This window comes from Salvelinus alpinus, chromosome 19 (genome assembly GCF_045679555.1).
Source record: "Salvelinus alpinus chromosome 19, SLU_Salpinus.1, whole genome shotgun sequence".
NCBI lineage: Eukaryota > Metazoa > Chordata > Actinopteri > Salmoniformes > Salmonidae > Salvelinus > Salvelinus alpinus.
Genome location: NC_092104.1, coordinates 24,240,224 through 24,268,164, shown reverse-complemented (window position 1 = coordinate 24,268,164; position 27,941 = coordinate 24,240,224). Strand labels below are relative to the sequence as shown.

At 43.4% G+C, this 27,941-nt stretch overlaps 1 protein-coding gene across 10 annotated transcripts; it reads left to right on the top strand.

The window, feature by feature from the left end:
* Positions 1-18: 18 nt before the first annotated feature.
* Positions 19-27,671, top strand: LOC139545180 (beta-adducin-like). 10 transcript variants are annotated; one of them, XR_011669006.1, is made up of 17 exons: positions 118-256; positions 6,516-6,727; positions 13,244-13,391; positions 13,678-13,829; positions 14,238-14,318; positions 15,257-15,406; positions 15,866-16,009; positions 17,806-17,904; positions 18,404-18,580; positions 18,971-19,216; positions 22,062-22,175; positions 22,302-22,388; positions 22,538-22,594; positions 24,585-24,636; positions 24,869-24,995; positions 25,639-25,725; positions 26,470-26,665. XR_011669006.1 is itself a non-coding variant. In XM_071352660.1 (15 exons), exons 2-15 carry the CDS (start codon positions 6,563-6,565, stop codon positions 26,733-26,735), a joined length of 2,040 nt encoding a protein of 679 aa, XP_071208761.1. In that variant the 5' UTR covers positions 118-256; positions 6,516-6,562; the 3' UTR covers positions 26,736-27,671. The 10 variants fall into 10 exon arrangements, 5 of the variants coding, with proteins under 5 accessions (XP_071208762.1, XP_071208761.1, XP_071208760.1 ...); XR_011669009.1 differs by having other exon boundaries at positions 22,512-22,594; XR_011669010.1 differs by lacking the exon at positions 22,538-22,594.
* Positions 27,672-27,941: the final 270 nt, after the last annotated feature.

The window sequence follows — 27,941 nt, the reverse complement described above, 5'->3', positions numbered from 1 at the left end:
AGACCCTTGCAGCGGTCAGGGTGTTGGAGTGTGGGCAGGCGTGGCAATGGGCTGGTCCAGGCGCGCTCAACGATGAAAAACAGCGGGGATATACAGCAGGCGGCCGCGGTATAGGAAGACATAACGGAATAACCTAGGGCTATAAACATTAGCGTTGCATTTTAATTATAGCAGATTCTGTTGTTTGGGTTTTAAGTCCTAAGGCAGAGGGTGTGACGCGCATCCACAAAAGAAAAGCCGCAGAGAATGCACTGAGGTAAGAACAGACATAACCAGCTATCAGAAGTTATTTTTTTACTTTGATGTAATTTCGTTTTTTGTAATTTAAGCTATCAACATTTTCGTGACCATCCATTGGACGATACGCCATTGAAATGTAGTCTATTGATCCTTTGCTAGTAGTGTGATGCATGCCATAACACTGATCTGACAATGACCAGTATCAGATGTAGAAAATAAAATCGTTTCTAACCGGAAAGTAATAACATTTATAATTCCCAATAATAAACTAATTCTAAGAGGTAGCTGCTTCACCGTTTCCTCACAACTTTGCAGCCTTTACATTTTTATTGGCCTGCTAATCATCACCAGCAAGCTGTTTTGCGGCAGCAAACATGGAGGCAGTCTTACGGTTTATAGGCATTATTCATGAAAATTATATCATATGTATTTATTTCGATTTAAGAAATACGTTTCTCTTGGCTCTATACGAATTACATGGTTTTGTTTGTATTTGCTGATATGCGCGGCACAGTGCTCTTATTTTCAAACGTTAAATCGCATAACATGAATTGGATTATATCACGAGAAGGACCGTCTTGCATGGATGCATTCTTTATTTTTTAAATCTTTGGTGATTGGTTAGTCGCTTTTTATTATGCAGGTTGGGGTTTGTGTAGGCAGGCTATAATTGGATTCGTGATGAACAGAAGTGGCCCCCTCCGCCTCACACGTACCGTCTGGGTACCGCCATAACAGGCCCCTGCTCTATAGCTTGGCATATTGCGTGTGCATGGCCATTCGTTTAGATCTGCCTACCAGGCTAGGTCGAAACTCTACAGGTTGAGACAATGATGACCGTCACACATCTGGGACCAGCGCTGTTGCTAACTAGCATAGCGGGTCCCATTGTTGCAAAGAGTCATGGGATATTAGAATAACGTTGTCTTAACCTTTGTTATCTTCAACCAAGCTGCCAGGCAGGGCTGAAAAATCAGTCGCGCAGTGGGTGCTACCTTGGTGCTGATGTTGCAGCGCTGCTCGTCTGGTTGCTAGGCAGCCATTCAGGGGCCATGGGGCGGCGGCCCCATCAGGGATGCTGTCATGAAGGAACTGTACAAAATAGGAAGGATTTTTTTTTTCTTCAGGAGACATTTGAATCGTAATTTACAACCCCCAGAGCATTGTTTTGAATGGATGATAAATTGTGTTGAACAGAAGCTTTAGTCATCCTAGTCAAGTGACTTCATGCATGTTTATATTCATGAAGTATATCTTATAATTAGCTATTGCTTGAATCACCTATTATAATCACATCATCGTTAAGGTAACTTGGGAGAAAACGCCCCCTTTAATGGAAATGTCTATTTTCTGACAGAAAAAAAAGATGTTTCTTAATATATACTGTTGAAGTCTGAAGTTTACATACACTTTGGTTGGAGTCATTAAAACTCGTTTTTCAACCACTCCACAAATTTCTTGTTATCAAACTAAAATCAAAAGAAATCAGCCAAGTCCTCAGACAATTTTTTTTAGACCTCCACAAGTCTGGTTCATCCTTGGGAGCAATTCCCAAATGCCCGAAGTTACCATGTTCATCTGTACTAACAATAGTACGCAAGTATACACACCATGGGACCACGCAGCCGTCATACCGCTCAGGAAGGAGACACGTTCTGTCTCCTAGAGATGAACGTACTTTGGTGCGAATAGTGCAAATCAATCCCAGAACAACAGCAAAGGACCTTGTGAATATGCTGGAGGAAACAGGTACAAAAGTATCTATATCCAGAGTAAAACGAGTCCTATATCGACATGCTCAGCACTGCTCCAAAACCGCCATAAAAAAGCCAGACTACGGTTTGCAACTGCACACAGGGACAAAGATCGTACTTTTTGGAGAAATGTCCTCTGGTCTGATGAAGCAAAAATAGAACTGTTTGGCCATAATGACCATCGTTATGTTTGGAGGAAAAAGGGGGATGCTTGCAAGCCGAAGAACACCATCCCAACCGTGAAGCACGGGGGTGGCAGCATCATGTTGTGGGGGGTGCTTTGCTGCAGGAGGGACTGGTGCACTTCACAAAATAGATGTCATCATGAGGCAGGAAAATTATGTGGATATATTGAGGCAACATCTCAAGACATCAGTCAGGAAGTTAAATCTTGGTCACAAATGGGTCTTCCAAATGGACAATGACCCCAAGCATACTTCCAAAGTTGTTGCAAAATGGCTTAAGGACAACAAAGTCAAGGTATTGGAGTGGCCATCACAAAGCCCTGACCTCAATCCTATAGAAAATGTTACACCAGCCCTGTCAGGAGGAATGGGCCAAAATTCACTCAACTTATTGTGGGAAGCTTGTGGAAGGCTACCCGAAACGTTTGACCCAAGTTAAACAATTTAAAGGCAATGCACCCAAATACTAATTGAGTGTATGTAAACTTCTGACCCACTGGGAATGTGATGAAAGAAATAAAAGCTGAAATAAATCATTCTCTCTACTATTATTCTGACATTTCACATTCTTAAAATAAAGTGGTGATCCTAACTGACCTAAGACAGGGAATATTTACGAGGATTAAATGTCAGGAATTGTGAAGAACTGAGTTCAAATGTATTTGGCTAAGGTGTATGTAAACTTCAGACTTCAACTGTAGATATGTGCATACTGGCTATCATTAGGCAAACATATTTTGAAGGAAAATAGTGGCAGAATTATATATTTTTTGTTATTCAATAAAAACAGAAACATTAGAAAGGTGGCGTTTAGCGACTAGATGGAATCTGTTCAATTGTACAGGTACATACAGAGAAACTACACGTAAGGTAAGATGTGGTATATATTTTATGTTCCAGATACTGATACTTATCATAAACATTATCTGTATGAAGTTAGTAAAAAAATCAATAGTGTATAGAGACCTAATGGTTGAAGAGAAAGTGAGAGGGATGCTGGAGCGGAGGAGAGGGGATACATTGCTGTCTGGAGAGAAAATGTCAAGATGAAAATGCATTCTCAAGATCACAGTTCATCAGTGGAACTTTCAAGCTGCTTATCTATTTCTCATAGATGTTTCTATTGTTGTGAAGATTACAATTTCGTATTTCATTCCAGTTAACTTCCTTTCATACGATGTGTTGTTCTCACCTAGATAATGCGTGACAGTCAAAGGATCAGAAGTCTGCCCACCCATAATTTATTATGTTCAGTTTATTGGCGTCATTGTCGATAACTATAAATGAAACCATAGCATCCTTTCATAATAGGCCTGCTCCAATCCTGGGGCATGTTTTGCATGTCTAGATGGTGGTGGTTGGACAGATTATATCCAATGAAAGATTATTGAATGCAGCTTATACAGCAGAACATGAAACCATTTACCCCTGGTCACGATCATGTTACATAATGTATTATCAGTCCAATCACAAATGAATGTGTCTCTTTGTCTTTCCTGTGCGTCTGTTCCTTTAACAACACACCCATGCTATTAAATGATCTGAATAAATCATGAGGACCAGAGCACAGAAGATATGAGACTGCTGATATTATACAAGGGTTCATTTAAAATGTTAACTGCCCTCCCATTACTGCCCAAGAGGGACTTTGATTTTAAAAATCTGATAATGCAATTTGGACTATTCATTTATTAAAGATTAGCTCATTATGTCCATAAATATGAGTTTTCTGCTATTTTTAGAACTTGAAATGAGAGGGTGTTTAGATCTAAAGTTCCAATGACAAAGATAATATTCACCAATATAGCTTATTTTAAATTTGTTAGGTGTGACAACTGGCTGAGTTAAAAGCGGGTTAGCATGGGTAAACAAGACAGAATCAATGCTGAGTTTTTCCAAAGTAGGTACATAATTAGTTTATGTCCATTAACTGCAATTTCCCTCATTAACCTAATGAAAGCCTGGCCAGAGAAATCAATTTGGGATTCCTTGTGTTTATTTTTTATTTAAATAGGCAAGTTAGTTAAGAACAAATTCTTATTTACAATGATGGCCTACCCCGGCAAACCCTAACAACGCTGGACAATTGTGCACCACCCGATGGGACTCCCAATCACGGCCAGCTGTGATACAGCATGGATTCGAACCAGGGTCTGTAGTGATGCCTCTAGCACTGAGATGCAGTGTCTTAGACCGCCGCGCCACGTGGGAGCCCTCATTATACTCCTATTCACCCACTAGTTCCTCTAACTGCATCTCCTGCTCTCAGTCAGGAGAAAGACTCGGCTGCCATATCAGGAACATTTGTGCATTTATAAGGGTTGATAAATGCATGTAATGCATATGGACATTAAATGTGGTTTCCACATGTCCAGCTCCTAATTTGGACTGGCAGAGATGCTCATCATAAGCAGCAGCAATGGGAGGTGAGTGAACTGAGGGCATAGGTTTCGCCTGTCAGAGCTCCCCTCTCTTTCCTCTGGGTTTTCCTGGAGCTCAGGTGAAGAGGCTTGCCCAGCTCTAATAGCAGTATCGAATTAGTGGATACTCTCACTGCTCTCAGGGCAGGTCTACCGGTTTTGACTAGCAGAAGAGACTTTCGTAGCAGGTTAGGAGAACTTAAGCAGCAGGTTAGGAGGATTAGCGTGGCAGAACCAGGCCTGCCCTGAGAACGGTCTTGGTTTTCACTAATGCAATGTTGTGCTCTAATAGTGGGGAAGGAGAAGGAGGTAGAAATGGGTATAGACTACTAAAGCCCGACCTCTGTGACGTCCTAGTCATTATAGCCCTCCCTGGAGAGAGAGCTGCTCTCTGTCTGCTACTCTCCTCTCAGCAGCTGTGCCCACTTGCAGTGACTCTCACACAAAGAACCAGACAGTTTTGACACACTCACAGGTTGTGTGCCAAATGGCACCCTTTTCCCTATATAGTATAGCCTTATGGGCCCTGGTCAAGTGTAGTGCACTATATAGGGAATATGGTGCCATTTGGTTTGCAGACACTCCAAAGTGTAAGTGTTTGGGAGTAGAGTGAATCCGTTAGAGGAGGAGTTAGGAGTGCATTTAGATACTTGAATGTTTACAGATTATGGTTAAAAACTGTTTACTTAGGAAACCATACCAACACAAAGTGCATCCTGAAATTCACCATTTAATATCTAAAGGAATAGTTCAAACTAAATATAAATGTATGTATTTGTATTTTTGTAATTTGTAAACGAACATAGCCTACATTAGTTTGGTTAACTATACATTTACCATCACTGATGTTCCTGCAGTTGGTGTAGGCTAATTGTATATTTCATCACTATGTTTGCCTGTTCTTCAGATGTTTACCCTACCAGGGCGGGATATTTTTATGTGATGTTGTGAGCTATATGTGGCTAATCTGAGCAGTTCAGTTTTGAATTTGTGTCAGCACAGGAGAGAGGGTGTGGCGTGTTAAGGGTCTAATCTGCTTTTAGCAGAAATGTGTGTGTGTGTGTGTGTGTGTGTGTGTGTGTGTGTGTGTGTGTGTGTGTGTGTGTGTGTGTGTGTGTGTGTGTGTGTGCGTGCGTGCGTGCGTGCGTGCGTGCGTGCGTGCGTGCGTGCGTGCGTGCGTGCGTGCGTGCGTGCGTGTGCGTGCCCGTAAATGTGTGTGTTTACTGGGTGAAGGTTGGTTGGCTCTTTTTGAAAACCTTTCCGGTAATTCTTTACTGGTTCTCCAATTACTGGTCATCTATGATTGAGTTGACTTCCTGCTGGCAGGGGTTGTAATGCTGCTGTCTGAGCTCTTACTGCTAATGCTGCATTTCTCCACTCCCCACTGGTTCCGCTAGCCTACGGCACACACAGGCTTTACTCTGTGGAATAGCTCATCCCTAGTGTGGGGTGGGAGGAAGGCTTCTGTGTTTGTGTCTATGTTGACGTTTAAAGGTGGAATCCTTAATGGTGAAACAGCCATCCGTTTGTGATATTAAAACAACAAAATTACAACAAACAACGAACACAGTTTTTCCCCCTCTGACATCATTGCACGCACGATAGATGAGCACAATATGTACTGCAATGTTGTTTGACCATGCTGCCCGACGCTCCTCAGCTCGGCAACAAAATCAGTGACAACAGTGGTGGGGCGGCCAGTGGCGCTATTTCCCCTACTGCAGACTCCATCTTTAAGGCTAATGATTGGTAACTGCAGCAGGTTAGACAACATTAAACTCAAATGTATTACAGCATATGCATGCACTGTATTTATTGTGCATTGCATTTTGCATTAAATTAAGTTCTTCACAAAATGCTAAATATATCTCTTTGAAACTGCAATGAATTTTATTTTCCCTCTCCTCTCTCCCCAGCTCTTCCCACTCATCGTCCTGTGGCACCCCCCTGTGAGCAGTAGAAGATGAGCACCTCGCCCACCCCTAAGGGCACGCCTGTGCAGTGGAGCCCCATTGATGGGGCCCCTAGTGATAGGGTCCCCGAGGCCCTGGTGTCTCCACAACACTACACACCCGGCTCCTCTGAGCCCCAACACAAGAAACGGGTCTCCAGCCTCCTGCAGAGCCCGGTGAGTACACTCACTGTGTGTGTGTATGTTCTTGTGTGTGCGTCCAGTCGGCTTGGGTCTATGTGTGAGTGTGCACACACGTCTGTGTGTTTCTGTGTGTGCATATACACATACTGTATGTGTGTGGGAGACTTTTCAAGAGTATTAAAAGAGACCCTCTAGATACATACAGGGACCTGTGTGTATCAACAGCGGTGCAGTTCTTGACACAAACCGGTGCGCCTGGCACTTACTACCATAACCCTTCACCCTCTGAATGGCACACACACACAATACATGTCTCTGTTGTCTCAAGGCTTAACAATCCTTCTTTAACCTGTCTCCTCCCCTTCATCTACACTGATTGAAGTGGATTTAACAAGTGACATCAATAAGGGATCATAGCTTTCACCTGGATTCACCTGGTCAGTCTATGTTAGGGCTCTCCAACCCTGTTCCTGGAGAGCTAGCATCCTGTAGCTTTTCACTCCAACCCTAATCTAGCACACCAGTTTCTAATAATCTAGCAACTAGCCTGCACCGTTCTGAGTGTTTTAGCTCTCAGGCTAATTGTGGGTGTATTTTTTTTTTTTCAATTTAAAGTTTTATTACGTTTTCAAACAACCAACCAAACACATTCCACATTCACAGATGTGACAGACTTAAAAAAAATAATAATAATAATAATAAAAAATAAAAAAATGTTATATATATATATATACATATATACATACCTACATATACATACATACACACATACACACAAATAATAATTATAACAAAATTTAAAATGTAGAACTTGCAGCAGCACTATCAAGGTTCTTATTTGCTATTTCCAGCCTTAGCTGAGATGACGAGCCAATGGTTAGTTTTTAGATTTTACAGCACCTTACACAACACGCATCTGCTCACCTCCCCGATCCCCCCATTCACTCTGTCCAATTTGAGATATAGTGGAGTAGTGGAGACCAGAGTCTATCAAACTTGGGCTGTCTCTTGTGGAGGTCATAAGTGAGCTTTTCAAGAGGGAGAAAGTCAACAATCTGGTCAATCCACATTTTAAATGTAGGAGAGGTACTAGAGGCCCACAATAGAAGGATACATTTCTTAGCAAAGTATGTAATGGTCATGAGCAAATTTTCTCTGTCAGGATCAAGAACAAAGTCCTGCTGGGCATTAAGAAGATAGAGACACGGGGTCATATCAAACTGTACATCTAGTATTTTCTGTGCAGCAGTATGTATAGATTGCCAAAATCTGGCAATCTCTCTACAGCTCCAAAATACATGCATATAGGTTCCACTTTCAGAGGTACATCTTTTACAGTTAGGAGAAATGTCTGTTTTCATTTTATGGAGTCTCAAGGGAGTGTAATAAAATTTGTACAAAAATTTGTAATTCGATTCTTTCATTTTTACATTAGTAGAGGAGCAGTATACCCTGTCGCAAACCTCCGCCCATAACTCATCACTGATAGTCAGACCAAGGTCCTTTTCCCAGATTATTTTCAAAGGAGTAAAGGAGGAGCCTCCTTTCTCAGAAAGGAGTCTATAGATATAGGATATTTTGCCTTTAATGGATTGTGCTGTGACAAGAAGGGTTTCAACTTCATTCAACTGAGTTCTAAACCTCCTCTTGGAAGTAAATGAGGAGATGACATGTCTAATTTGAAGATATTTAAAAAAAAATGGGATCTTGGCACATTGAATTCACTGCAGAGCTCTTGAAAGGATTTCAGTGTAGTGGTCTTCTGATGAAATAGGTCTGAAAAGGTCCTGATTCCTAGAGTATGCCAAAGATTAAAGTTGGCATCCCTCAGGGCTTTTGGCAAGTCTGGGTTGCCTACTATAGGCGAGTGAGAGCATATTTGGGAGGAGATGCCCAGGTATTTCTTACAGTCCCTCCACGCTAGTAGGGTGCTGTAAATCACAAATGTTTTGGCTATGTTGCCCACTTCACTAAAGTTATTAATGAATATAGTTGAGCTTAGTGGCAATGAACCACAGGATTGGGCTTCTATCTGGATCCACGTTGACTCTTGTCTGTTTGTGATCCATGTTAGCATGTTGCGGATTTGGGCAGACCAGTAGTACAATTGAAGGGAGGGAAGGGCAAGACCGCCCTTAGATTCAGGTTTCGATAGAGTGGAGAGCTTGATCCTAGGTTTTTTATTGCCCCATATAAATTTGGTGATGCTTTGGTTAATTGTTTTGAAAAAGGAAGCTGGGAGATAACATGGGAGCATCTGAAATAAATAGTTCAGTCTAGGGAGGATGTTCATACGGATTACATTAATTCTTCCTACTAAGCTAATTGGGAGGGAGATCCAGGTTTGGAGGTTGTTTTTGATTCGATCCAGGAGTGGAAGATAATTCTCCTTGAAAAGCCTATTCAGATCTGGTGTTATGAATATCCCAAGGTATTGAAACCCCTGTGTCTTCCATTGGAATGGGCATAGTGTCTTCATAGAACTGGTGAGTGTAATATTGAGAGGGCAGACAGTGGATTTGTTAAAATTTATCTTATAACCTGAAAACGTGCCATACTGAGCAATTGTGTCTAAAATGGGAGGAAGGGATTTCTCAGGGTTGGATATGTAGAGCAAGACATCATCCGCGTAAAGCGAAATCTTGTGCTGCAGGCCGCCTGCAGGAACACCTGTAATACTTGGATTGCTCCTTATCAACTCTGCCAGAGGCTCCGCCCCCAACAAGTAGAGCAGGGGGGATAGCGAGCACCCTTGTCTTGTGCCCCGTCCCAAAGGGAATCTGTCAGAGTTCAGTCCGTTAGTAGTCACCATGGCATTTGGATGAGAGTATAGTGATTTGATCCATTTAATAAAGTTTGGGCCCATATTGAACTTTTCTAAGACTGAGAACAAAAAGCTCCACTCCATCCTGTCGAACGCCTTCTCAGCATCCAGTGAAGCCAGCAGGACAGGGGTCTTCTGTGCGTTTACTTGATCAATAATATCAAAAAGACGGCGAATGTTATCAGAAGAGTATCTGTCTCTAATAAATCCAGTTTGGTCCGCTTTTATTATTTTGGGAAGAAGAGTGTTTAGTCTTTTGGCCAGCAATTTGGTAATTATTTTGTAGTCGAAATCCAACAAGGTTATGGGCCGGAAGGAGGAGCAGGATAGGGGGTCCTTGTCTTTTTTGAGCAACACTGTAATGCGAGCTGTGCGCATTGAGTCTGGGAGAACTCCGTTTTTGCAAAAATCCTCCAGCATTGGCATGAAAATAGGGCTAAGCTGGGGCCAAAAAGCTTTGTAGAACTCTCTGGGGAATCCATCTGGGCCTGGGGACTTGTTAGGTGGCATGGAGGTAATTGCCTCCAGGATCTCCTCAGGAGTGAAGGGGGAGTTGAGATCTTCTTGGTCAGTCTCTGATAGTTTAGGTAGCGAGATTCCCTCTAGGAAGGAGTGGAGTTCTGCTTCCGTGTGTTTTCTCTCAGAGGTATATAGTTTGCAGTAAAAATCATGAAAAGTTAAATTGATCTTTTTTGGGTCATATGTGACCTCGTCCTCTGCTGTTCGGATAGCCATAATTGTACGCTCTGACTGCTCTTTTTTTAATTGATAAGCAAGCAATCTACTAGGCCTATTGCTATACTCATGGTATTTCTGTTTAGTAAAGAAAACTTTTTTTTTAATCTCCCGAGTATAGTCCAAATTCAGTTTGGCTTTGGCTGCTTTAAGTTGACTCCAGGAGGTGCTGTCTGTGGATTGTTTATGTACTTTTTCACAGCGTTCCAGCTCCCTCTCCAGATCTAGCCTGTGTGCTTCCATTGCTTTTTTCTTAGAGGAAGCATATGCAATTAGATGACCTCTTAGTGTGGCTTTAGCAGCGTCCCACATTGTGGCCGGAGAAACAGGAGAATCTTTGTTGTCTTGTGTGTAGTTGTCTATCCATGTAGTTACCAATGTATGGAATGCTTCGTTTGATAGCATGGAGGTGTTGAATTTCCAGCTCTTTGACCTCGGGATGTTTTTGCAGAGGTCAAAGCGGAGGTGGACAAAGGCGTGATCCGAAAGCGCTATGGGTCCGATTCTACACGTGGCTGAATTTATGAAACTCTTTGGGATAAAAATGTAATCTATACGGGAGTAGGTGTTATGGACATTAGAGTAGTATGTATAGTCCATAGATGAGCTATTAGTCTCTCTCCAGATATCTATCAGTCCCATCTCTTTAGTAAGAGAGTTCAACATCTTTGCAGATCTAGGATTTGTGGTGGGGACTTGAGATGATTTGTCTAGGGTTGGGTTCAGGGTACAATTAAAATCTCCGGCCAACACTCCAAAGGAAACACAATGCTCATTGAACAGGGTTATCATTTTCGACATAAAAGCAGGAGTATCTGTGTTAGGGGCGTATATGTTTAAGAGAGTAATTGGTTGCCCATACAGTGACCCAGTTATCAAAATAAATCTCCCCTCCGGATCAGATATGTTTTTGTCAATTATGAATGGAACATTCTTATGGATAAGTATGGCTGTGCCTCTACTGTTGGATTTGAAAGATGAGAAATACACCTGTCCCACCCAAGCTCTGCGGAGTTTGGCATGTTCAGCATCACAGAGGTGTGTCTCTTGCAATAGCGCGATGTCTGCTTTTTCCTTTTTTAGAGCACATAGTATCTTTTTCCGTTTTATTGCATGACCTAGACCATGGCAGTTCCATGTCAATAGATTTAAGGTACTAGTCATCGTCATCGAACAGTAATCGAACTTTAGTGCAAGTCATCTCTGGGTAAAGGTGGATAGTAGTTACAGCTGCGTTCACATAAAAGGAAAATAAATGGTTTACATAAAATAACAGTCTCTGAACACCCCAGCCGAGTTCCCAAACAACTCGACATATCCCGTTGGATCTATTACCTCCCCGCTCAGTCACAATTCTGTGTTCCAACAACAACAACAAAAAAAACGGGAACAGTTAGCAACGCACAACGTCTCCCCCTCCCCACCAAAGAAATGCCTCATCCTCTCCGCCCCGCATTGGGTAAATGACAACGTAGCCCCCGTCCAGACCACATTAAAAATGGGAGAAAATAAAATCAATAGCCCAGCCTACATATAGTAGGCCTAGGTTATAATATGGAGCCTATCCCTCTCAGCTAAAGGAACATAAATATAGATTAGACGGCTATAATGACATTTAGCAGGGCGGGTGGGTCTTTGGATATCGGCTATATGTTGTCTTACCTCCTTTAGTAATAATAGTAATCGCATTTAGTCATTGGTCCATTTCTCATTGACCGGGGTTGTCTTTCAAAAAACGTTTTGCCTCTTCGGGAGTTTTGAAGTGTCGCAGGGCTCCTTGGTGAAGAAACCTGAGCTCGTTTGGGTATTTGAATCCCCTAAAGATGCCTCGGTCAATGGAGCATTTCTTCACCTCGTCAAACTCTCGGCGCTTTCGGCGTATTCCAGCTGACAGGTCCTGGAGTAAGGTGAGTTTGGCGTTTCCCACTGTAATGGTGTTGGTTTTCGCCGCCTGTAGGACTCGTTCCTTGTCGGTGAATCTCAAGAAACGTATGGTGATTGGGCGCGGTGGTTGTCTGGCTGCTGGTGGGGGCCTCAGTGCTCGGTGAGCTCTCTCGAGATCTATGGGTCTGTCGGTGGACAGGTGGAGCCACTCGGGAAGTTTGTCTTGCAGGTAGCGGATCAGTGGCATGTTTCCCTCTTCTTTTTCGCCCAGATTTAATAGAACACAATTATTCCTTCGCCCCCTGTTTTCCAGGTCCTCTGTTTTCTCTTCCAGCTGCTCTATTTTTTTTTTAGCATATGCTATTGTTTCCATGGCGTCTGTCAATAAGTTTTCCGTGGATAGGATTCGCCCCTCTGCCTCGTCCAGGCGCCCCGCGTTTATGGTTATCTTGTTGTTTATGTCAGGCAAAGCATTTTCCAGGATTGTCACCTTGCCCCCTATCGCACTGAGCTGAGCGTTAATGGCATCTAGTTTAGTGTTGAGTTCTGTACGTTGGGATCTCAGCTCAGAAAAGATGTCTTCGACAGAGTGCGAGGTTGGCCTTCGTTGGGCCTCGGGGGGGAACGGGTCCTCTTGCTCCTGGCTAATGGCGCTAGCTTTTTCTGAAGCTAGCTGCTTCTTGGAGGCTTTTTCCGTCGCTAGTGCTCGAGTCCGGGTAAAAATGTCACCTGTAGTGTCGCCTTTTGTAGCCGCCATGACTTTTTGACTAAAGCTAAATGAGTTTAAACTTGAAGTGGAGGTAAGATTAGGAATTGGAAACTACTTGTGCGGAGCTCCTAGTTCATGCGGCCATCTCGTTCAGGGGTCACGTGATCCCCCCGTGGGTGTATTTTAACTACCATGTTAATAGCTTGTCCTGTGTGTGTACGTGCGTATGCATGCTGCGTGCTGCGTGTGTGCTGGGTGTATGTGTGTGTGTGTGTGTGTGTGTGTGTGTGTGTGTGTGTGTGTGTGTGTGTGTGTGTGTGTGTGTGTGTGTGTGTGTGTGTGTGTGTGTGTGTGTGTGTGTGTGTGTGTGTGTGTGTGTGTGTGTGTGTGTGTGTAGTCTTTCCGGGAGGAGCTGGATGTTCTGATCCAGGAACAGATGAAGAAGGGAGGCAGCAGCTCCAACCTCTGGGCTCTGAGGCAGATAGCTGACTACATGGCCTCTCAAGGCTCCCCTGCCGCCTTATCCACCTCCCCCTCCAGTACAGGTAATGTGTAGGTACACACACACACACACACACACACACACACACACACACACACACACACGCATGCATGCGGACGCACATACACACACACACTCAGAAATAAAACATGCACACATAAATAAACATATTCATGGATGTACAGGTTCAAATACACATCAAATACATGTCTAACACCAAGACACAGACAAGTAAATCACCTGACCAAAAGATTAACAAACAAACACACAAGATAATGTTCTCTGATCTGCTATTGACTCCTCTCTACTTTCAATCTTTCCCTGTGTAGGCATGATGATGGTGACGCCCATCAATGACCTGCATGGCTCGGAGCCCAGCAGCATGGTGAAGGGAGAGAGGCTGATGCGCTGTAAACTAGCCAGTGTCCACCGCCTTCTGGACCTCTACGGCTGGGCCCAGCTCAGCCACACCTGCCTCACCGTGAGTAGACCTGCCTGGCTGACACACTCTTTTGGTCTTTCTTTCATTATTTTGCTTTGTTCTTTTAGAACCCTATTTTGACAATGCAAAAAAGCACTACTGTCAAAAGAGATGGTTTTAGTAACATAATTACCATTACAATGTCCATGAGGGTAAAATTGTATGCAGGTTTTGAAACTTTGAAGCAGATACTTGACTATGCACTTATGGAACTAATTTTGAAAGGACAACATCACAGCTTTTTTGTCACTACTTAACTTTCTCTCTCTCTTTGTGCTTTCTATTTTTACATTTGGCCTCATTCTCTCTCTGTTTGTTTTTCTACCCATCCCTTCCTTATCTCTATCCCTCTCTCTGTTTGTAAAGTTTGATATCTGACAGAGTTGTGTGTGTGTTGTCTCCTGTCAGCTGCGTGTCAGTAAGGAACAGGAGCACTTCCTGGTTCCGCCCAATGGCTTGGCCTATGGTGAGGTCACTGCCTCTAGCCTGGTGAGTTCACTACTAATGTCGAAGATTTTTTATAACTAACCCAAGATAGACCAGAGTCTGTCGTTTCCAATGGGAGCAAAGGAATCATAGTAGGCAGAACAAGCAAGGAGGTGGGCAGAGCGTTCAAGCATTTATTTTCATATTTCCATTAGGGAACACCTACTCTGTGAAGTGTGTGTGTGCAATAACTCAATTTCCCTTGCACTCCTTGTAAACAATGCACTTTTTTGAAGCTTTGGCAAAGGGTAAAGTCTACAAAACACAGTCCACTCTGTTACAGATAGTTTTGGAAACAGGAAATTGTATGGAGATCAAATGTTTAATCAATAAGAAAATTAGTAGAATGTCTGCCAAAATCCGTCTCGCTCAATCTTCTCCCACTGCCGGCCACTGGGCTTCCTCTCATAACCATATTTGGTGGTGAGTGGAAACACCAACCGGATGCTTCACATTTATACCACTGGTGAAATATCTGTCTCATTGTTCTAACTGTGCTAACGATGCACCACAGTCACAAAGGAAACTAAAGATGTCCACTTCATTGGAAAACAAATATTCAGTGATAAGTGTGCTGCTTGTTAACCCTGAACCATATTTGATATTGTATGATAAAACATAAGCTGATTTGTTTCTGGTTGACATAGATAAGTACTAATTATTCAGTCAACTTATTAAATAATGCTTTTGCTCACCTCAGTCACAGAATGTCTTCATCAAGCAACCTTTTTTGTTTTGCTTTGCATTATAATAAAAATGGTAATATGCACTGTAATAGGACTGTAATAGGACTGTAATAGGACTGTAATAGGCATTACATAAATATATACAGGTGCTAGTTTTGTCAGGAACAACTAAGTATCCAAACAAGTGTAAAAACCAAATAGAACTCATCTCAGTGCTGCTGCTGGTGGTGTTGATGCGTAGTTGTCTCCTCCCAGGTGAAGGTGAACATCCTGGGGGAGGTGGTGGAGAGGGGCAGCACCCCCCTGGGGGTAGACCTGGGGTCCTTCAGCCTTCACTCAGCCATTTACTCCACCCGGCCAGACGTACGCTGTCTGCTGCACCTCCACACCCCCGCCACTACCGCTGTGAGTCACCCACACCCACACCCACACCCACACCCACCCACCCACCCACCCACCCACCCACCCACCCACACATACCCACACACACACACACACACACACACACACACACACACACACACACACACTTGTTGCACATCTGTAATTAGTTTAGAATGTTTTTTTCTAATGGAGTGGAGTCCTAGGACTCACCCGGTAGTAGTACTCCTGCACTTGAGATTTGGAGGTGTGTTGGTAGAGCATGGAGCTTGCAACACAAGGGTTGTGGGTTCGATTTCCACGGGGGACAAGTATGAAAAATGTATCCACTCACTACTGTAAGTCGCTCTGGATAAATGACTAAAATGTACAGTAATAATAGGTATAATATAACAATGTATTAGATGACAATATAAGATTAGGCGTCATGAAAAACCATGCTAAATCCTACTGTGACTTATAGTTAGTTGTCTGTGTGTGCAGGTGTCAGCCATGAAGTGTGGCCTCCTGCCGCTGTCCCATGAGGCTTTGCTGGTGGGTGAGGTAGCGTACTACGACTACAACAGGCTGATGGAGGACGAGGAGGACAGAGTGGGGCTCCAGAAGAGCCTGGGGCCCACCTGTAAGGTGAGGACATTACAGCAGAACAAGGGGTTAATGTGACATGCTTGTGATTTAGTTCTGATACTGCTCATTTGCTGCTTGAGACAAATATCTCCAATAATAGGGAAAACATAAGCTCAATTTACTATATTTTTTGTGAAACCATAAGAATTGCGATGACAGGGTCAAAGAAAAATAAGAGTGTACAGTCGTGGCCAAAAGTTTTGAGAATGACACAAATATTAATTTCCACAAAGTTTGCTGCTTCAGTGTCTTTAGATATTTTTGTCATGGAATACTGAAGTATAATTACAAGCATTTCATAAGTGTCAAAGGTTTTTATTGACAATTACATGAAGTTGATGCAAAGAGTCAATATTTGCAGTGTTGACCATTCTTTTTCAAGACCTCTGCAATCCGCCCTGGCATGCTGTCAATTAACTTCTGGGCCACATCCTGACTGATGGCAGCCCATTCTTGCATAATCAATGCTTGGAGTTTGTCAGAATTTGGGTGTCCACCCGGGTGTCCACCCGCCTCTTGAGGATTGACCACAAGTTCTCAATGGGATTAAGGTCTGGGGAGTTTCCTGGCCATGGACCCAAAATATTGATGTTTTGTTCCCCAAGCCACTTAGTTATGGCAAGGTGCTCCATCATGCTGGAAAAGGCATTGTTCATCACCAAACTGTTCCTGGATGGTTGGGAGAAGTTGCTCTCGGAGGATGTGTTGGTACCATTCTTTATTCATGGCTGTGTTCTTAGGCATAATTGTGAGAGCCCACTCCCTTGACTGAGAAGCAACCCCACACATGAATGGTCTCAGGATGCTTTACTGTTGGCATGACACAGGACTGATGGTAGCGCTCACCTTGTCTTCTCCGGACAAGCTTTTTTCCGGATACCCCAAACAATCGGAAATTGGATTCATCAGAGAAAATGACTTTACCCCAGTCCTCAGCAGTCCAATCCCCGTACCTTTTGCAGAATATCAGTCTGTCCCTGATGTTTTTCCTGGATAGAAGTGGCTTCTTTGCTGCCCTTCTTGACACCAGGCCATCCTCCAAAAGTATTCGCCTCACTGTGCGTGCAGATGCACTCACACCTGCCTACTGCCATTCCTGAGCAATCTCTGTACTGGTGGTGCCCCGATCCCGCAGCTGAATCAACTTTAGAAGACGGTCCTGGTGCTTGCTGGACTTTCTTGGGCGCCCTGAAGCCTACTTCACAACAATTGAACCGCTCTCCTTGAAGGTCTTGCTGATCCGATAAATGGTTGATTTAGGTGCAATCTTACTGGCAGCAATATCCTTGCCTGTGAAGCCCTTTTTGTGCAAAGCAATGATGACGGCACGTGTTTCCTTGCAGATAACCATGATGGACAGAGGAAGAACAATGATTCCAAGCACCACCCTCCATTTGAAGCTTCCAGTCTGTTATTCAAACTCAATCAGCATGACAGAGTGATCTCCAGCCTTGTCCTCGTCAACACCCACACCTGTGTTAATGAGAGAATCACTGACATGTCAGCTGGTCCTTTTGTGGCAGGGCTGAAAAGCAGTGGAAATGTTTTTTGGGGATTCAGTTCATTTGCATGGCAAAGAGGGACTTTGCAATGAATTGCAATTCATCTGATCACTCGTCATAACATTCTGGAGTATATGAAAATTGCCATCATACAAACTGAGGCAGCAGACTTTGTGAAAATTTATATTTGTGTCATTCTCAAAACTTTTGGCCACGACTGTATGTACTCTGAGGTTACTAGAGGGTTGCACTATAAGTGTTTTTTCACTTGCTGAAGTCTATCTTTATTCCTAGGTGCTGGTGCTTCGAAACCATGGTATTGTGGCCCTGGGGGAGTCAGTGGAAGAGGCTTTCTACACCATCTACCACATCCAGGCTGCCTGTCAGATCCAGGTACAGAGACACATACTGACATCCATCCAGCCTGCTCCATCCTGCCAAAGGCTTGGGGCACAACTCTGACTGCCCCATTGAGAGAGAGTGAGAGAACTCCCAGACTCATAGCTCAGTGACTGTGTGTGCACGAGAGAGAGAAACAAAGAGAGCTAAAGAGCGAGAGAGAGAGAGCGAGAGAGAGAGAGAGAGAGAGAGAGAGAGAGAGAGAGAGAGAGAGAGAGAGAGAGAGAGAGAGAGAGAGAGAGAGAGAGAGAGAGAGAGAGAGAGAGAGAGAGAGAGAGAGAACTGCCAGAATGTTAGCTCGTTGACTTTGTGTGTATGTGTAAGAGAGAGAGTGATAGCATTCGCATGAACAGCTTTGGCAGTTTCACACCTGATTGCTTGCCCTTGCCTTAGTACCCTTGTACTTTGACTGTCATATGTGCAGTACTGTAACTGTACCGCGTGTCAAACCCAAGGCATAACACACTGCTGCAATCTTGTGATGTGCTGACAGGTGTCAGCATTGTGCAGCGCTGGAGGGGAGCAGAACCTGATCATGCTGGACCGCTCCATCCACAAACCCATCGCTGCAGGCACCGTGGGCTGGGCCGGGTCTACCTTCGGCCCCCTGACCAAGAGTCGACTCGGGGAGCACGAGTTTGAGGCTCTCATGAGGACCCTGGACAACCTGGTGAGATCACAACACAGAAACAAATGTACAATGCTGCAAGCATTCTCAATGTAGTGGAATGATTTCCAATGGTGCAAAAATTCTCAAAGTATTGTAATGGGGACAGTCATTAAGAATAGGGCAGGTATAATGTTCTTTAGGACGTGCACTAAAATAGATATTCTCACCCCCTACCTTAATGAATTAACATCCACCATAAACAGTACTTAGAAAATCCAGAAAATAACAGTGGTCCAGACACAGGTCTAACCTACTTTAAACTTCAGGGTGTGGATCATATGGATCACTTGTACCCCTGGACATTGGACATTGACAATACATCAGTCAGACACACAGTACTGGACATGACAGGGGACATTACACATAAACCTCCCTCTCCCCACCCTCCAGGGTTACCGTACCGGCTACGCCTACCGCTTCCCTGTGCTGCTGGAGCGCTCTCGGACACGGAGAGAGGTGGAGGTACCCGCCACGGTCCACTCCTTCCAGTTTGAGGAGGAGGGGGTGCACCCGTTACCCCGCCAGCACCCCTACGCCCAGCGGCAGCAGCAGGCGAAGACACGCTGGCTCAACACCCCCAACTCCTACCTGAGGGTAAACCAGGACCAAGCCAGCCCCGGACACCAGCACACCACAGTAAGTACCTGAGAGCTAGGCCAGCCCCGGACATCAGCACACCACAGTAAGTACCCGAGAGCTAGGCCAGCCCTGGACATCAGCACACCACAGTAAGTACCTGAGAGCTAGGCCAGCCCCGGACATCAGCACACCACAGTAAGTACCCGAGAGCTAGGCCAGCCCTGGACACCAGCACACCACAGTAAGTACCTGAGAGCTAGGCCAGCCCCGGACACCAGCACACCACAGTAAGTACCTGAGAGCTAGGCCAGCCCCGGACACCAGCACACCACAGTAAGTACCTGAGAGCTAGGCTAGCCCCGGACATCAGCACATCACAATAAGGAGGGCCTTAGTAGAGTGGGGGACTAGCGGCCTGTCCAGGGGTGTACTTGCACATCAAGCTGCCTCTCAATACAGAAACAGGAGATAGGCTACTGCCCTATGGGCCGGTCTAGCTCGGACAAGGCTTTCTTTCTTACTTAGTTTCAGAGGGGGACTGGGGAGGAGCCTAGGAGGTAGTACATAGACTAGTACCACTACCTCCTTTGTGTCCATTCTCAATCTCTGTTGTCAAATCAATGTTCATTCCAACATTTATGCTAACTGGTAATGGATACTACACTGAACAAAAATATAAACACAACATAAATAAATAAATAAAATGAAAGATCCCAGACATTTTCCATACGCACAAAAAGTATATTTTGTACACAAATTAGTTTACGTCCCTCTTAGTGAGCATTTCTTCTTTGCCAAGATAATCCATCCCCCTGACAGGTGTGGCATATCAAGAAGTTGATTAAACAGCGTGATCATTACACAGGTGCACCTTGTGCTAGTGGCAATAAAAGGCCACTCTAAAATATTTTGTTTTGTCACACAACACAATGCCACAGATGTCTCAAGTTTTGAGGGAGCGTGCAATTGCCATGCTGACTGCAGGAATGCCCACCAGAGCTTTTGCCAGAGAATGTAATGTTAATTCCTCTATCATAAGTCGCCTCCAATGTCGTTTTAGAGAATTTGGCAGCACGTCCAACCGCCCTCGCAACCGCAGACCACATGTAACCACGCCAACCCAGAACCTCCGATTCCAGCTTCTTCACCTGCGGTATCGTCTGAGACCAACCACCTGGACAGCTGATGAAACTGTGGGTTTGCACAACCAAATAATTTCTGCACAAACTGTCAGAAACCATCTCAGGGAAGCGCATCTGCATGTACTCGTTGTCCTCACTAGGGTCTTGACCTGACTGTAGTTCGGCGTCGTAACCGATTTCAGTGTGCAAATCCTCACCTTCGATGGCCACTGGCAGGCCGGAGAAGTGTACTCTTCACAGATTAATCCCGGTTTCGACTGCACCAGCCAGATGGCAGACAGCATGTATGGTGTCGTGTGGGTGAAGGGTTTGCTGATGTCAATGTTGTGAACAGAGTACCCCATGGTGGTGGTGGGGTTATGGTATGGGCAGGCCTAAGCTACAGACAATGAATGCAATTGCATTTTATCAATGGCAATTTGAATGCACAGAGATACCGTGACGAGATCCTGAGGCCCATTGTCGTGCCATTCATCCACTGCCATCACCTCATTTTTCAGCTTGATAATGCATGGACCCATGTTGCAAGGATCTGTACACAATTCCTGGAAGCTTAAAATGTCCCAGTTCTTCCATGGCCTGCATACTCACAGACATGTCACCCATTGAGCATGCTCTGGATCGACGTGTAGGACAGTGGGACAACATTCCACAGGCCACAATCAACAGCCTGATCAACTTTATGCGAAGGAGATGCATTAGGCAAATGGTGGTCACACCAGATACTGACTGTTTTTCTGATCCACGCCCCTACATTTTTTAAGGTATCTGTGACCAACAGATGCATATCTGTATTCCCAGTCATGTGAAATCCATAGACTTGGGCCTAATGAATTTATTTGAACTGACTGATTTCCTTATATGAACTGTAACTCAGTGAAATCTTTGAAATTGTTGCATGTTGCGTTTAGATTTTTGTTCAGTGTAATCTAACAGATTTACATTGTTGTTTTTATTTCAAATATCTATTATATTAGCATTTCCACAAAGGAATATGAATAACAGATGTAGCCTTTAACAGCTATTAAAAGCTATGCGTGTGCCACTAATTCATGTGTGCATGAAAAGGAGAGTTATTTAAAAACAGGCTGTTTGCTATAATAGTTCAGGGAAAGAGATGGCTACAGAGAGCTCCAGCAATGGAGTCCTTTCAGACAGAACAATACCAGGCAGGCAGAGACCCTCATACACCAGGCAGGGGGAGGAGACTAGCTCTCCCCCTTTCTCTCTCTCCCTCTCTCTCTCCTCTTCTGTACCTCCCACTCTCTCTTTCTCTTGTCCTTTGCAGTGCAGGGGAAAGCCCAGTGCTGGTGTTGATTACTGCAGTGCTGAGTCTGCCCTCTGGTGGTGGAAAGGAAAGGCATGATAGTGATGTTTCTGTCCATCTGTCTGAGAACACGTGTGATAATAATAACACTGCATAAAAAATGACAACAACAACACTGTATTAAAATAATGGTTTAAAAAGATGGCTATGATTTTATTAAAACATGAATGCAGAGTCAAACAGCCAAGGCTGTTTATATACAATAGAATATCAGGAGGATGTCCTTCAAGACAGACACATTGCCCAGCCAAATGCCATTCTCTCTCTCTCATATAAGAGAAACTTTAAGAGAAATGTCAATTTGTTTTTGTAATTGAAAGCACAAATGTGTTGATGGAGGAAAAGCATTTGAAGCAATGTTTATGGTATGTTTATGGGATGGGTAATGCTGCAGAACTCCTGACCTGTAACACTGTCATCTCCCCTTCCTTAGTGGCTGAAGACAGAGGAGATGCAACAAGGTAGTGGAGCCATCAAGATTGAGAACTCAAATCAGTTTGTTCCTCTTTTTACCAACCCTCAAGAGGTGCTGGAAACACGAAATAAGGTACTTCTGCATTAATGCTCTCAGTAAGCCACGATGTCACAGTATGGATATACCACAGGGATCGCATGGTTTGGTTCTGGGTTTTCAGCCTTTCGGGTTGTTGTTGATGTTGTTGTTTATCTCCAGATCAGGCAGCAGAACCAGCAGGACATGAAAACAGCAGGACCCCAGTCCCAAGTACTAGCCGGTGTCATAACGGATGATAGTCCACCGGTAAGGATCAAGTACTAGGCCTACAGTGCTGTGGTTAATGGCTAGTGCAGGAGAATGTGTAAATGCTTGTTTTTTACGTTTTGATTTGATGTACTGTATTTCTGTCTTTCACGTTAAACTGAGGCCCTGTGTTGGGTTGGGGCCTTCAGGGTGGTGGACCCTTGGGGGCAGGGCCCGGCGACCAAGCTACAGTATATTGTGTGCAAGTAAAGATAGCTCTACATTATTATTATTATTATTGTTATGTAATGAATTCTATGGAGGCTGTGCTGTTGCTGTGTGTATATGTACAGTATGTACTGTATATGTGTAGATGTACAGTTGAAGTCGGAAGTTTGCATACACTTAGGTTGGAGTCATTAAAACTCATTTTTCAATCTCTCCGCACATTTCTTGTTAATAAACTAAAGTTTTGGGTACTCGGTTAGGACATCTACTTTGTGCATAACACAAGTCATTTTTCCAACAATTGTTTACAGACAGATTATTTCACTTTTAATTCACTGTATCACAGTTCCAGTGGGTCAGATGTTTACATACACTAAGTTGACTGTGCCTTTAAACAGCTTGGAAAATTCCAGAAAATGGTGTCATGGCTTTAGAAGCTTCTGATACGCTAATTGACATCATTTGAGTCAATTGGAGGTGTCCCTGTGGATGTATTTCAAGGCCTACCTTCAACCTCAGTGCCTCTTTGCTTGACATCATGGGAAAATCAAAAGAAATCAGCCAAGACCTCAGAAAGAAAACTGTAGACCTCCACAAGTCTGGTTCATCATTGGGAGCAATTTCCAAACGCCGGAAGGTACCACGTTTATCTGTACAAACAATAGTATGCAAGTATAAACACCATGGGACCGCGTAGCCATCATACCGCTCAGGAATGAGACACATTCTGTCTCCTAGAGATGAATGTACTTTGGTGCGAAAAGTGCAAATCAATCCCAAAACAACAGCAAAGGACCTTGTGAAGATGCTGGAGGAAACAGGTACAAAAGTATCTATATCCACAGTAAAACGAGTCCTATATCGACATAACCTAAAAGGCCGCTCAGCAAGGAAGAAGCCACTGCTCCAAAACCGCCCTAAAAAAGCCAGACTACAGTTTGCAACTTCACATGGGGACAAAGATCGTACTTTTTGGAGAAATGTCCTCCGGTCTGATGAAACAAAAATAGAACTGTTTGGCCATAATGACCATCGTTATGTTTGGAGGAAAAAGGGGTAGGCTTGCAAGCCGAAGAACACCATCCCAACCGTGAAGCACGGGTGGCAGCATCATGTTGTGGGGGTGCTTTGCTGCAGGAGGGACTGGTGCACTTCACAAAATAGATGGCATCATGAGGTAGGAAAATGATGTGGATATATTGAAGCAACATCTCAAGACATCAGTCAGGAAGTTAAAGCTTGGTCGCAAATGGGTCTTCCAAATGAACAATGACCCCAAGCATACTTCCAAAGTTGTTACAAAATGGCTTAAGGACAACAAAGTCAAGGTATTGGAGTGGCCATCACAACGCCCTGACCTCAATCCAATAGAAAATTTGTGGGCAGAACTGAAAAAGCGTGTGGGAGCAAGGAGGCCTACAAACCTGACTCAGTTACACCAGCCCTGTCAGGAGGAATGGGCCAAAACTCACCCAACTTATTGTGGGAAGCTTGTAGAAGGTTACCCGAAACGTTTGACCCAAGTTAAACAATTTAAAGGCAATGCTACCAAATACTAATTGAGTGTATGTAAACTTCTGACCCACTGGGAATGTGATGAAAGAAATAAAAACTGAAATTAATCATTCTCTCTACTGTTATTCTGACATTTCACATTCTTAAAATAAAGTGGTGATCCTAACTTACCTAAGACAATTTTTACGAGGATTAAATGTCAGGAATTGTGAAGAACTGAGTTTAACTTCCGACTTCAACTGTATGTGTGTGGTTGTTTACATTTGTTTCCAAACCCATTCAAATTAAATATTATTAAAAAATGTAATAAAAACTGAGGCCCTGTGGTCTTGTCGCAAGAGATGTGATGATTAACCTGTTGTCCTGGTTAAATAAAATTCCTAACCCAGCTGCAGAAGCTGCTTTGACCGCCTAACCATCCCCACTAATCATCCCACTCCCCTGCTTCTCATTGTATCATTAATTAATTAATTCATTCAACCCCTCACCTTCCACCCTGCTACTCTTCCCCAGGTCCAGAAAAATCTGCACGTTGCTGTAAAAATGTGTGCTCTCAGTCAACAAGGTAAACAAATAAATAAGATGGTCTGAGAAGACATGAACCATGAAGACAAACCAATGAGCTCTCTTGGGAGCAAACACAAAGAAGACTTGGAAGACTTAGCAACCTACATATTTTCTGGGTAGTCATTATTTGGGTGTTGAAACTGAAATGAGATGGGGAAACCCCTTGGGTTGACAATGATTAACAAAACCACAGAAATTATAATATCCTTCCCTTCTCCTTTTCATCCTAGTCTCCAGACCCGGCAGAACTTGCAAAACTTGAGCCGGAGACCCCCAACCCATTTAACCAGCTGACAGACAAGGAGCTGGAGGAGTACCGCAAGGAGGTGCAGAGGAAAGCAGAAGGTCACAGAGATGGTAAGTGCACTGCTACAGATAGAGATCTTAATTTGAACTATATTGTCACAGCAAAATAATCCTTCAGCAATAGAATTTTAACATTTAGTCCATAATGTTGCTTGATCAGTGGTTAGGTTATTACCTGGCTAAAAGTAAGCTACATGAAATGTGCAATACTGTTAATGTAACAGTGTTAGTGTGGGTTTTCAGTGAATTTATGTAAATCACGAAGCTCACAAGCTCACGGTGCAGGAAAATTCTCAGCAACAAAAGAGTGATCAAATTAAGATCCTATATCTGTACCAGAAGCTATCCCTCACTTACACTTTGCATGTGGCTTACACTATCCCTCTCTCCAAATGTTGCCTTAATTACTTACACCTGCTCCTATCTCTCTTGCTCGCTATACTTACAGCACTGTAACCTCAGACTGTACAGTTAATGTGTCTTTCTTTCTTTCACCTATTCCTAATTCATTCCTAACTCTGCCTCACAACTCTTGCACATTGCTGACTAGAATTAGCTCTATGTACTCCTCACCCCACACTGGCTGTCTCTCTATGTTCTCCTGTGTCTGTCTGTCTGTCTGTCTGTCTGTCTGTCTGTCTGTCTGTCTGTCTGTCTGTCTGTCTGTCTGTCTGTCTGTCTGTGCGTGCGTCAGTAGGGGATGAGGTGGAGAACAAGAAGGAGTCTCCCCCAGCCATCTCCCCCACCAACAACCCTCACCCCTGCAATCCTCCACCCTCAGGTGAGACTCGGCCGGGAGTGCTGAACACACTCAGCTGTCTCTGCTTGCTTTGCATACAGGAGAGAAGGACTGCTCAAATTCCTACATGATAATATGCGGGACCCTGTACTGTTGCCTCCACTATGTGCCTCTTCAACTGCTCATTGACAATGCCTGTTGCGCTGACAGTCACTAAATGTGGGCATCAGTATAGGTGATATTAAATATTTCCTAAAATATTTCAATCCAAATTGAGATGTGTAACTTGGACTTTTGCATTAAACATGCATTGATATCAATGCATGGAGTGATGTGCATGAATCTCAATTAGAACAATATTGTATAAGAATTTCAATGTCTGAGTAACATGGGATTTCAGTTCTGATGAAGTGAGGTTTGGTGGTGGTTGTTGTTGTTGTTTTTGTAAATGTGCCACATTTCAGCGCTGTCTTGTGACGGCCATCTGTCTCCACACCTACTGTATGTACCCCTCTCCTTCGGTCTCTGTCTTCGTCTTTGTCTATGTTCGTCTGTCTACACTGACTAATACGGCACCCCTCTGGTACTGAGATATTGTTTCAATAGTAAGTACTGAGAAACAAACTGTAAGAAGTTGTTGCACTCTCAATAGCCAAGCATGTTGGGCACAACTGCAATGACATGACATGTCTGCTGTGTACTGTTCCATGCTGATAACACAAACAAAGCCATTTAATCTGATTGCATTTCTTTCTTTGTTTTGTTTTACGCCAATTATCCAACAAGATGAGACTAAGACAGCCTCCACGGCAGTGCAGAATGGGAATGGAGAGGAGGAGAAGCAGACCACGGAAGAGCTGGAGAAAGGGATGAAGGCTTTGTCTACCAACGACACTTCTACACCCCCAGCTGTGCCACTCGCTAAACTGCCCAGCAACACCCCTGAGGGATCCCCCTCCAAGTCCCCCTCCAAGAAGAAAAAGAAGTTCAAGGCCCCCTCATTTCTAAAGAAGAGCAAGAAGAAAGAGCAGAAAGAGAAAGCTGAAACTTGAGGGGACATGTAAAATGCTTCTGACACAAACCACTCCATTTCTAGCCACATACACAGAGGCAAACACACTCACTCAAGTTTCCTAAATGTATGGTTCAGTCCCTCTCATCACGTCTTTGTGCCCACCCGCTTCTATCTATACTATCAAACAATTTGTTAAAACATTACTTGTTTTTGTGCATAGGATTTAGAAGTAATTCTAATTCTATGTTTTTTTTGCAATATTGTTTCTCTACAACTCACACATGATCATGAAACAATCTACAACAATGCAAAATGAAATAGAATCAACAACACTCCAACTGAATTATGCACCCCTTATTTATAATGAGAAGTAATGCACTTGACACGTATATGCATATAAACCAATGTTGCATTGAAGCATCCTCATAGGCACCCCCTGGTCTTGTCATATTTATTTGTTTTTAATAGTCAGATGAAGGTCACAGGTATGTACAGTAATGCGAGCACAGGTGCAGTATATGTAGAATTATGCAGGTATAATAATGTGCTCTTTTTGGCAGAAGTCTTGTTCCATTTAAACAAACTATTCAAGTCATAGCCAGCAGGGGAAAAAAGAAAAGAAATACTTACAAAATGTAATTCCCAACATTAACCTGAAAGCTATAAATGCCACTAATACCAAGCAAGGATATGATATACGCATTATGGAATAAACTTGTTGCTTGATGTTGCAAAATGAAGCCCAACTAAAAGGCACTAAACATTCCACTTATCCCCAAAATTGTATTTGAAATATGTGTACAAAATACGTCTTTACAGCTGTAATAATTTTTATGATCAGTAGCTGTTATCCAAATGCTGATGTGTGATATCTTTTTTTAATGTATTATTTACATTATCTACATATTAGAATGTAAAGTGAAAAGTTCCAAGGTTAAAATGTACCAGTCATTAAATATTAAGTTGATTTCAATCCAGTTTGGTTTGATCTGTTATTTGTTTGTTAACCTAGCAACTGTACTTTACTTGATCATATGAGTGTCAGGTACAGTAAAGTCCAGTTCTAGTTCTGATACTTAGGGAAAATAATATTCTTAATGTTTGCCGACATATATATATATTATTTTTTAATGCATCTTGGTTAGATATGTTTTTGTTTATAAAGACATGGGGAAATGTTTTATTGTATACTCTCGAGTCCTATTCTCTCTTCTCGCCTCTTGCTCAAAACCCATTGGGGAAG